General features: G+C 44.6%; 1 protein-coding gene across 3 annotated transcripts in view; it reads left to right on the top strand.

Annotated features, from left to right (window-relative positions):
- The window catches only part of CDH16 (cadherin 16), a 127551-nt gene that overhangs the window by 7742 nt on the left and 108083 nt on the right, over positions 1 to 11726 (top strand). For 2 of the 3 annotated variants that reach the window (XM_019505556.1, XM_019505557.1), the window contains exon 2: positions 7947 to 8004. In XM_019505556.1, the coding sequence (XP_019361101.1) occupies positions 7947 to 8004 (58 nt within the window). Of the gene's footprint in view, positions 1 to 1999; positions 2119 to 7946; positions 8005 to 11726 lie in introns of those variants that run through there. The other variant, XM_019505555.1, reaches the window with a different exon arrangement.

The raw sequence follows: 11726 nt of genomic DNA, 5'->3' as shown, positions 1-11726 counted from the left end.
AGCTGGGCTGCATCAGGCCAGCCCCGATCACACAACGGATTGACCCTAGGGAACAGAAATCCCCTAAGATGCTCCACCTTCATCTGATCCCTCATTTGATGAGGGTTAATTGGTTGCATAATCAGCCACCTTCAAAGTGTTCTGAAGCTGTGCATTTCTGTTATGGCGCAGCTGTAGAGCACTTTCTGGTGGTCATTCGCACAACAAATATAACTTCTGTCTGTGGCCTTTGTGAAACTCCATGTCTAATAAGTGGCTTGCACATACCTGGGATGTTTGCAGGATCAGGCACTATATTTTGAAAACCATATCTTGAAAGGCAGTTGGTACAAAGTAATGATTGGAAGCTGTAGTGGAGCTGGAGTTTTGTTGTGGCTGTGCTGATCTGGGAAATAAATGAGAAACAAGGTTTTTTGAGTGCTATCTTTTATTGGACCAACATTTCTTCCATCTATGCAGTTGGTCCAGTGGCAAGTTAAATAAAATCATAATTTCATTGCAGAGTGATACTGACTTGGGATTTCTGAGCATTTAAGATTGATAAAAATGTTGATCTCTGTAATAAGAAATTGTCTAGTTGCAATCAAGAGAGGTCAAATAAACTAAATGGCAGGCCAGATCCTGTCCTGAATTGCACCACAGTTAATCAAGAGTGACGCTATTGACTTCAGAGCAGAATTTAGCCGACGTTTTTTATTATACACAAACACTTGTTACTTCCGGTGCCTAGTTAGTGACCATATACCATACTTTGTGAAAGGAATGCAGTATTCATTCTGTACCCATCAACTACACCTCATTAGGAGAAATGACACCCCCTTCCCCCCCACCCCCCAAACTGCCAATAATTCAGTGGGAAGGGCTCTCAGCTGGGATGTGGGAATCCCAGGATCAGATTTTCACTCTTCTTGATTCAGATACAACTGACCACCAGCCCATGTCTATTATGGGATGGATCTGTCTCAGTTTCTCTTGCTGGAGCCACCCTAATCCACTTTGTATGAGACTGGGGGTTACAGTGGACAATAAGCTGAACATGAGCTAACAGTGTGCCCTTGTTGCAAAGAATGCTAATGGCATCCTGGGTTGCATTAGTAGAAGCACTGCCAGGAGATCAAGGGAAGTTATTCTTCCCCTCCATTCGGCATTTGTGAGGCCACATCTGGAGTACTGTGTTCAGTTTGGGGCCCCCACTACAGAAAGGATGTGGACAAACTGGAGAGAGTCCAGTGGAGGGCAGCAAAATGGCTCGGGGGCTGGGGCACATGATTTATGAGGAAAGGTCAAGGGAAGTGGGCTTATTTAGTCTGGAGAAGAGAAAACTGAGAGGGGATTCAGTAGTAGCTTTCAACTACTTGAACGGTGGTTCCAAAGAGGCTGGAGCTGGACTGTTCTCAGTGGTGGCAGATGACAGAACAAGGGGCAATGGGCTCAACTTGCAGCAGAGGAAGTTTAGATTACATATCAAGAAGAACTTTCTCACTAGGAGGGTAGTAAAACACTGGAACAGGTTACCCAGAGAGGTTGTGGACTCTTCATCCTTGGAGGTTTTTAAGACCTGGCTAGACAAAACCTTGGCTGAAATGTTCTAGTTGGGGATGGTCCTGCTTTGGGCAGGGGGTTGGACTACATGACCTCCTGAGATTCCTCTGACCCACATTTTCTATGATTCTATAAGCATGGACTTTAACCAAGAGTTCTCACATCCTAAGCAAATCTCCTAGCCACTAGGCTAATTGCTCTTCTGAGATGGGCTGTACTTATATTATTCTCTTCCATCATCTATGGAAAAATGCCAACAGTCTTTTGTTCCAATACAGAAAATTTTGCAGGTTGGGAACACTCTTTCCTACCCAGTTTCATTTCCAAATACAAGGGATAAAATCTTGGCCCCGCTCAATTTAGCAGGAGTTTTGTTAGTGAGTTCAGTTGCCCTAGGAATTCAGTGGGACCAGGAGTTTATATGTTTCTTGAAATCCCTGTACAACATCGACAGAGGGAAAGAAAAAACATCATGTTCAATATTTTTTTTAAAACTGAAACTTGTGAATGGGAAGAAAAGGATGAATATGAAGAATTTAAATCTTTTCTTGTTGTTAAGCAGACAAGGTTCTTTGGGTGAGTTGTTTCTTCCTGTTGTTATGTGTCTGTGCGAGAATGTTTTGACGAAAGGATGCATCTAGACAGAGCAATCGAGAAAACGAACCCAGTAAAGATTTGCTGATTATTTTTGTTTTCAAAGTCTTGGATATTTCAATGACTAAATGTGAAAACCATGTTGTATGTCTGGAAAGCAATTAATGGCAACAAAACTGCAGTAAAGTCCTTGGCTCTATTTGAATAAAAAAGGAAACTAAAGCCTTGATTTCTCAAAGACACATGCACATGCCTAACTTTACATACCTGAATGGTTCTGCTGGATTCAATAGAACTATTCATGTGAGTAAAATAAAGTACACGTCTAAGTGTTTGTAGGATCAAAGCCTAAGTGTATACGCCACTATTTGTTAAACATTTTAAAAAAATAATCTAAATTAATATACAGAAAAAATCTAATATTATCTAGCCCCTAATACTACAAATACTGACTTACAGACTTAACTTTATGAAAATCACAGGGACAGCCCACATTCATAAAGAAAACATGAGGGTGTGCTCACAGGACTTGTTCCATTATAATTGTCCCATTATAATTAATGTTGCTATTGGACTGTTTCTTTTTTGGCATTGCTTTTCTTAATGTTCAATCCAATTTTCTTTTCCTGAAAAAATAATACATTTAAAGGCATCAGGAAAACTAGGATAATAAATTACTGTTTCTAGTACATACATAAAAACAGAAGAAATCTGAAAGATTCATCCACTCTTGGTTTTGTTGCCTGGTACCCTGGGAACAGTCAGCTATTTTAATTTATGTTACATCAGGGATACAAATACACCAATTTTCTCACACTCAGCCTGGTAGCAATTATAACTGGCCTTTGAAAAATTATTTCTCCCTTATTTCAGTCTCTCATTATTTTCCTTTTAATAAATGTAAACATTTCTATTAAGTCCAGATGTCCTCTTGGAATTCTCTAAGAGTAGCCCTATTATTACAAATATAATTCTAATATGCAAAGATTTATAACTCTTCAATATGTTGCTATATTAACATTAACTGTTTGTCGTATTGGTACAGTAAGCAAAACTTGCCTACACCTTGCAAGTCCTTAATATTTTTGGGGGGTAATAAAAATTGTTCCTAGTTTGTCCATTTTGTACCTACATTTCCAGTGATTTAGTTTGTTTATGGCTAAAATGTTACAATATTTCATCATAACATTCAAAGGACATTAGCAATACCCATCTTTTTCTATTCAGTGAGCACATTACATGAGATCCCTCATGCATGTTTGCCCTCTTTCAAGTATCTCTGTTGCTAAGGTTTATAATATTTCATATTAAATATGATTTAAGGTTACAAGGTTTTATTTAAGGTATTACAAGGTTTATAATATTTAAAAATTACCATCACATCTTTACTTTCAATTGAAATTTTCAGGCTTAAAAACAACAAGAATTTTGAAACTCTAAATATGAGAGTTTAGAAATCTCTTTAAGGAAGGGTTTGTTGTGTTGCTTTGTTTTGTTTTCCTTGTGTTTGATTTTTGGCTTAAGGCTCTACATGTAAATTATTGTGAAAGTACTTACTACTTGAGGCAGGTTGAGCTTGTACAAGCCAGTATGTTCCTGAAGGAACCCAGAATAGCAAAAAACCGACTACCCAGTCAGGTTATTTGTACTCAAGCAGAAAGAAAATGTTGCAGAATGTTAAGTCTCGTCTCTCATTTTCCTAGTACATGATTCCTTGGAGGACTGAGTAGGAACTCTCTCAGCCCTCCAACAAAGGGCTGCATCTTGTGCAAAAAGAATTTTTCTCCCCATGTGTTTGCACGAGTTTGATTTAAACAGCTCTTAGTAAAAATAAATAGGCAACCAAAGTAAAAATATTTTTCTACTTACATTGCTTATTATAATTCAAATAGTTCAACAAAAACAGAGAATTCAAAATCTATGCCTCATGTAAACAATAAAGAAAAATACTTTAACTCCTCCTTTCAAGATTTTAATAGCACAGAAGAAAGAAGTAAAAAATGGCACAAATATATTTTCCTTTATAGATCGTCTTCTTAAAAAAAGTTAGTCACACAAAATAACTCTTCGAAAGCTATATAAAGAGACCAGCATATTCCTGCCCCTGGGGCAGGGGGCTGGACTCGATGATCTTCCGAGGTCCCTTCCAGACCTAATGTCTATAAATCTATAAGTGACCAAGCAAGAAGGTCTAAACCTCTCAAAGGGCATGGCTACACAAGACACTTTACTGTGCATCGACTAACTGACTGCAGAGTAAAGTGTCACAGTCTACACATGCAGGCACTTACTGTGCAGTCAATTAGTCTACTGAATGGTTAATTTGCTACCTGCAAAGGCAGAAGTTACTGCACTGTAGCATACATGTAGACATGAACTGGGAGAAAATATTTTCCCGGTCAGCCCCCCCGCCAGGAAGCCACCCTCAGGATAGCCCCAGGGCCACAGGGTTTGCAGCTTCTCAAGCCCTGAGGCTGGGGTGGCTCTTTGCCAGCCCCAGCCTGGCCTTTAATACTGCAGTGACCCTGAGGCCTGTGCCACCTGCTGCTTGCCTCTGGCTACCGGGTCCCCCACTAGTGGCCCTGGGCCAGCCACAGCAGCCTGCCTAGACCCTTATACTGGCCCCTGGCCCAGCCCCACCTGCCTGTCCTGTGCTGTGCCCCTGTGCTGCACTGCAGGGACCTGCACAGGCAGACCCAGACTCTTGCCTGCAGCCCCTGAGGGCCATTAAGGGAGCCACACAGACATTGTCCCTGACACCACACTGTGTTCTAGGGTCCTAATTGGTCCCAGGATGAGACTGCAGACCTTGTGGCACTGTGGGGCGAGGCTGAGGTCCTGAACCAGTTTGCCTGGAGTGGGTGCTACACCTACATCAATAAGGGTCTAGCAGGCTACATGCGGAAGCGTGGGCATGACTAGTGGGTATGTCTGTACCGCATAAAGGTCAAGGCCTTGCAGGCACAGTGGGTCTGCATCACCAACCACAACCACTGGTCAGGGCTGCCCATGGGACCGTGCCCTTTATACGGCAGCAGGGTAACACTGTTGCGCCCCAGGACCCCAGGTGGATCTGCCCCATGTTCTCCAGCATGAGTGGCCTGCTGGAGCCTCTGCCACGTTAGCGGGGGAGGACCCCTCAGGGCACCAGAAGCATGTCCTGCCATGGTCCCCACCCCCAGCACTGTCCAGCAGCTTCAACAACCCAGGCCAGCATCTGCCCAATCAGCTCTGGGTGTGCAGTCCTGCCAAGGAGGAGAGCCTGGGACTGGCACCACCTGCACTGATGAGCTCCAGCTCCTCCCTGGAGGGGCCCCTGCCCAGCCAGGCACCATGCCCCTGCATCCTAGGATGCTGCTGGGAGCCACACACCATCACCACCAACAGGGACAGACTCAGGCCACTGGGCACACCTGCCATGTACACCCAGTAAGCTCTGCACTGGGAGGAGGGCTCTCCCCATCCCTGCTCCTGCCCCATCTCCCTGCTCAGCCTGGTTGAGTTCCCCCCTGGACCCGGAGTTCCTCCCACAGCATTCAGGGAGGCGGGAGGCAGTACAAAACTTTACTGAGTATCCTGTGCCCCCTCAGCTAGGAAGGCAGGCATGGACCTCTCACACATAAAGAAACCTGTTGATGCTTGTGACATATTTGGCAGTGATGTCATCTTTGGCTGTGGGGGTCAGGGATGTTTAGTGTAGGCACAGGTACCCCTCCAGGTGGTGGTGAACATTGCAGGGAAGCATGGGCTTGCCCACTGCACCATCAAAGCTGAAGGTCCCAGGCCAGGTTATTAGGCACGCCTGGGGCACCATGGCGATCAGCAGCAGCAGGGCACAGTGGGTTGGCCACCCCTTGTTCCACGCAAACAGCTCATCGAAGAATGCCTGGGACACTCTTACTAGGGGCATGCACAGGGAGCAGGGCATGCATGGGGGGAGGCCTGCCCCAGGGCGCTTCTCCAGAGGGAGGGTGGGGGCACCACTGGTTCCATGTCGCAGTCAGCCGGGAGCCTTTCGCCCCCTGTGCCTGGGCACCATGGGCCTGGCAGCAAGGGAGGAGATGGTCTGGCCTGCAGGAGGAGATGGGGGGTAGTGGGTCTGGAGCACCCACAGCAAGTGCTGCTAGGAGCCAGGCCTCTCCCAACCTGGGAAGGGGGTGGGGAGGGCAGACAGTCTGCAGCATGCACTGAGTGGCACACCTGCCCCTGTGAAGTTAGTGGGGATGAGGGGCTCGGCTGATGGCCACCTGTGCCAGGGCCTGCCCAGCCAAATTACCATTATCCCTGGGCACCTGTGTGTGCATGACCCCTGGTCTGAGGCCAGGGAGCACATAGCCCCCTGGTATTGTGCATGTTATCTCAGGATGCCCAGGAGTGGCAGTGGTAGCTAGGGCAGTGGAGGCCACGGAGGAGGACCACTGGGTGCTGGACACCATCATGAACCTGGAAGTCACCTTCATCCCACCTGCTGCCCTGCCCCGGGTCCTAGCCCTGTCTGCCCCCTGGCAGCTGCCTGCTGCCCAGACACAAGCTACACCACTGAGATGTAGTAGCACCTTCAGCAGCCAGATCCCTCTGCCCTGGCACCTGCCCTGGGTCCCCCACCAGCCAGCCCTCACACCTGCCCCCCCACTTGCTGCTTGCCCAGGCTCCATGTGGCCCCTGACAAGGACCTGCCTATAGCAGGCCAGCACCACACGTGGGTCCTGCTGGCCCTAGCCCCAGGCTGCAGAAGAGGGAGTTAGCCATGCTGGCAGAGCAGTGGCTGCCCTCACTTCCTGGTGAGCCTCCCACCCACCAGCCTTGCAGTCGGGCAGGGGCAGAACAGGGCCAGAGGAGGCCTGGAAAAGGCTACTGCCATAAGAAGCAAATCTGCTTCCAAATGGCTGGATGTGTAGACAATTGCCCAGGGCAGATTTACTCAAAGTAAGTTACTGTGCAGTAAACCCATATAGCATTAATTGCACATGTAAACATGTCCAAAGTGTAATAATTTTCCAACTAGATAATTCCTTAACCATGGCTATATCTGCAGCATCTACCCATTATGCTTTGTTTTTCACAATTCATTCTTTTTGCTGAACTTCACTAGAGCAAAGAGTAGTGTAAATATTGACCTTATTTTGAATATTTAAGAATACAGAGATCTTATTCTGAACCTTGGCGTAGTTAGCAATCAGCCAGATAACTAGTGCGTTTGGCAGACATGGCAGTAGAGTGGGGCTCAGGAGGCCTAGGTTCTGTTCCTGCCCTGCCACTAGCCTGCTAGGCCACTGTAGCTGCCTTTTCCAGAATCAAAAGTGAATGTCTGTTCACTTGCTTTTCAACTCAATCAACACAGTTTAGATTAACCTGCAAAGACTGAATCGATTCAGCCTCAGGCTTTTTGACTGTCTGTACTTAGCCAATAGGGGCTTCTTAATTTGAACCTTTTAACAGGCAGCTAGGAGCTTCTGGCTCTCCAGCAACCCACACTGTGAAGTGGCAGCTGCAGCTGTGGGGCAAAGCTCCCAGCTCCCCAGCTTCCACAGGCACCCTGGGTGTCTTCCATTCTTTGGATACTAGAAGTATCTCTGACTACCAGTATACAGCCTACATATTTCTATCCTCCATATTTCTTTCATTAAGTATTTCAAGTGAACTTAAGATACAGTTTTAATTTTCATATTTACCATAGTATCGTATCTTTTTTTGTAGAAAGTCATTTTTGTTTATTTGGAAGCAAATCAGAGAATTAAAGTCAGAAGGCCAAAAGGTTATTTTGAAATAAATTCCAATTCACACCTGTTATTTCTTTAATTTTATTTTAGGATGTTGAAAGGAATATCTCCTGTTTGCTTACTGGTTGTCTGCTCTTTCATTGCTCAAGTGAGTGATATATTTTATACATATAATAGATATATTGTATAGCAGGTTTTTATGAACACACATGCAATGCTTATGTTAAGAACCTTACTATGATATGATATCTTAGGAGGCCATATGTTACATATTTAAGATACCATATGGTATATAATTTTGAAGACAGACAAGAAAAGCCCTTAGCAGAACAGCTATATTTAGCTTAAGGTATTAAATACAGTCCCTGAGAATGAAAAGGAAAACAGCATCCAAGTCTAATGGTGTCGAACCATTTATTTCACACAGGAGAGAAAAAAGCAATATTTAACCTTAAGAAGAATTTTGCAATTCTTTTCCCCTTTGTTTCTAAACTCTTACCGTGTGAATTAGCAAAACATATGGTAAACTTCTTATGCCATCCATCTGGCCTGTCCCTGATAATAAGAAACAGAAATTAGATTTTTATTATCGAGTCTAGAGACATTTCAAGCTCAGCAACACTCTTTAAGCCTGATTCTGATCTCACTTCACAGTGCAAGTCCCTGGTTTATCAGGGTTCTTAATTTTAAGCACATGAACAATGCTGCATAGTGAGTCCCATTACTTATATGCTTAAATAAGTTAGACATAAGAACTTTCATGAATCAAGGCCTAAATCAGGAGTTACCCCATCCACGTGGATTTACCCTGATGTAAGTGACATCAGAGTGAGGTGCACAGGTTTGGAGTCTTCATTGCCTTGCACTTTGTGCAAAGTGAATGCAAAGTGCTGGCAAATCAGTATTCTCCTGTATGCTCATATGGAGCATGCACATGGCTACAGAAAGTTCAACACTGAAGAAGCTTGAACCCACTGAAGAAGCTTGAAAGTTTCACTCTGGATATAGAGAATGACCCAAAAAGGTCTTTACTGTGTAGAATACCAGACACTTCTCCCCACCCATTTGCCATTCACACCAGGAAATCACAGATGCTAACTGGTCCATACTGATGAAGCTGGTAAGTACTGATGGCTGAACAATTTGGACAAGATTGGAATCCAATCCTGCCAAAACAGGACAAATCCAAGCTTTAATGAACTGGAATGAACATACATAATAATATCACAGTGCCATGGTGTGAGGTGATAATTATCTGGATCATGATATTATGATACAGATCTTCCTATATTCCTGGCCCTGAATTGTGTGAACGGTGTTCTCGGGGCATAAAAATTTTAAATGTGTCCCGAAACCATGTCACGAGCCTGCCCTAGGTGTATATATCATGAGCCGAGGGACTATATATAAAATCACAAAAGAAATAAACACTATGAGTTTCCAATGCATTTTCTCCACTACACTTAGTATCTGTTGTATGATGAGGTATAAAAGAGAAGAAGCTAACAAGAGCAATGACCCAGTAAAAGTAGAGCCGTACAAGAAAACAAATCAGTAACAGCATAGGAGGTTAATAATGAAGACCTTATAAAGGTTCAAATAAATCTGTCTTTACACATACACCCACACACTGACATTTAACACTGACGAAACACTGACCCACATACATTCTCTCTCTCTTTTACACACCCAGAACCACATTTACAATAGATGAATACTAATTTCATTAATGCTTTTCGACCTTAAGGACTGATTGGCCTGCTTGTGAAGGGTACAATTTTTTTGTACAGTTTTGTAGTTTTTTTTAATCATCTGTACTATTCTAAAACAGACTCGTTATCCATTAGGCTCACATCATATATGGTGTTACAGTCTGGATTCTCTCTTTTCTAAGATTCAGCTAAAGATATTATTTCTCTGCATTAGAGTGATGTGCAGTAATGGAGGATCTTCCTTTCTTTGTGCCTGTTTTAGGTATAATTGTTAACTCTAGCTGTCAAGTAAATAAAAGGCTGTTGCTTGTAATTGCAACTCTGTGAATGCCCCAACAATATAAAACATACATCTCCACCCAACCTCACAGAAATATTTACATGGAAGACATCACTTCTTCAGTGCTTAGAAACAATGCTTTTACACACCAGGTAGTGCTGACTACATAATATGAATTAAATAGACAGAGCAAGATGCACTTATAGCCACATTCAGAGTTGTCCCGGTTTGCATTTTGTAAAACATCTAGTCCATCGAGTATATGAAATACTCCTCAGGAAAGGTATGACATCTATCAATATAGCAGTTTTTTTCACTGCCACGATGGCTGCTAATGTTACAGACAGGAAACCTTCAAAATGTCTTCTCTAAGTATAAGTTATCAATGAGTCCTCTATAATTCAGTGGCCTTTAACTTAAGTAGTATCCTACCTAATATGGCCATCTAGTTGATGATTATCTGACTGAGATTTTATGTAGACCTGATTCATGATTGATGGATTACACCTAGAGCTAGGACTGAGCCACAGATTTAATCCTGCAAAACCCACTCTCCAGTGGTTAAAGGGTTAGGATTTGGCACTGTTTTCTGGGCTTCCTCTAGCTGTTGCTTATTAAAGGAAAAGTATAATGTGAGCTTTCCTGGTTTCCTCTCCTAAGTATTCAGAAGGAAGGGCAGAGTGACACATTGGAGACAGACTGGTTCAGGGATACATGCGACTAACACAGTTAATCACCTCAGACAAACATTGTAGATCATTTCTGCTGCCGGTTGAACAAGTAGCCCAATTAAAATTACAGACAGAAGAATTAAAAACAACCCTGAAAAATGGCGTTCAGATCCCCATAATCAAAAGCCTTAGCAGGAGGAAGTGTTGATCTCACATACCTTAACTAAAGTTTATAAGGTCCTATGAGCAGACCTATCAGTATGTTACTTGCTGCTGGGAACAGACTGCACATTGGCTGACAGCTAACTGCTTACAGGATTTCAGACCACTGACAAAGGAAGCTGGGCATAACAGGATGTTCTGTTTTGTTTGTTAACCCGTGACAAAATGATTGCTATTTGCATATTGCTGGCACATTTCCTAGTACAGGGGTTTTCAACCTTTTTTTAACAAGTGTCCCCCTTCTCTCTCAATGTCCCAGCTCAGGTACCCCTGGATATTTTTTTCTTGTTTTAAGCATGGGGGGGGGGTGGCTACAAATCAAGGCCCCCATGGTGAAGGAGGGGGTGGGGCTGGGGCTGCACTTTTGGGCAGAATGAGGGACGGAGCCGCAAGCGGCTCATCTGGCGGGTGTGGGGAGGGAGTGATGGCTCCCACCGGTGTACACACCCTGGAAGGGCATGGGGGCATGTGCCCCCAGATCTATGCCCGGGGCGAGGGAGAGCTGGCCCAGCGGTGGGGGAGGGAGTGGGGCAGGGGCAGGAGCTGCCTGTGGCAAAGTGGGGCTCCCCATCTAGCCATAGTGCTAGTCTCCCCACTTGCCTTTGGGCATGCCACCTACCTGTCTCTCCTGCCATGCCTTGCTGTTAATTAATTAAATTGTTAATTAAGGTGGGAGGCTGCCCATTCTTGCCCTGATGCCAGGGGGCACCATCTGCAGCTCCGTTCCTCCCCTACACCACAGCCCAAGCCTCGTAGCTGGCATCTCAGGCAGTTGGCTCAGCCATCCCTTTGCCCGTTAGCTGTGGCCCCAATCATGGGACCTTCAGCTTCCATATAAGCTCTGGCCCCATCTCAGGCCAGTCGGGACCCCAGCTTCTTTGCTTATCATGGGCGTCTCTCACAGTGGGCCCTGGCCCTTTTGACCCTTCTGGTCCTGGCCCCAGCATTGACTAGTTGAGTCCCTTGGTTGGGTTTATGCCTCCTG

The sequence above is a fragment of the Gavialis gangeticus genome, unplaced genomic scaffold, assembly GCF_001723915.1.
Source record: "Gavialis gangeticus isolate Ggan-Ray unplaced genomic scaffold, GavGan_comp1, whole genome shotgun sequence".
Taxonomy (NCBI): domain Eukaryota; kingdom Metazoa; phylum Chordata; order Crocodylia; family Gavialidae; genus Gavialis; species Gavialis gangeticus.
Note: the sequence above shows the minus strand (reverse complement) of the source record. Positions and strands in the feature narration are given on the sequence as shown.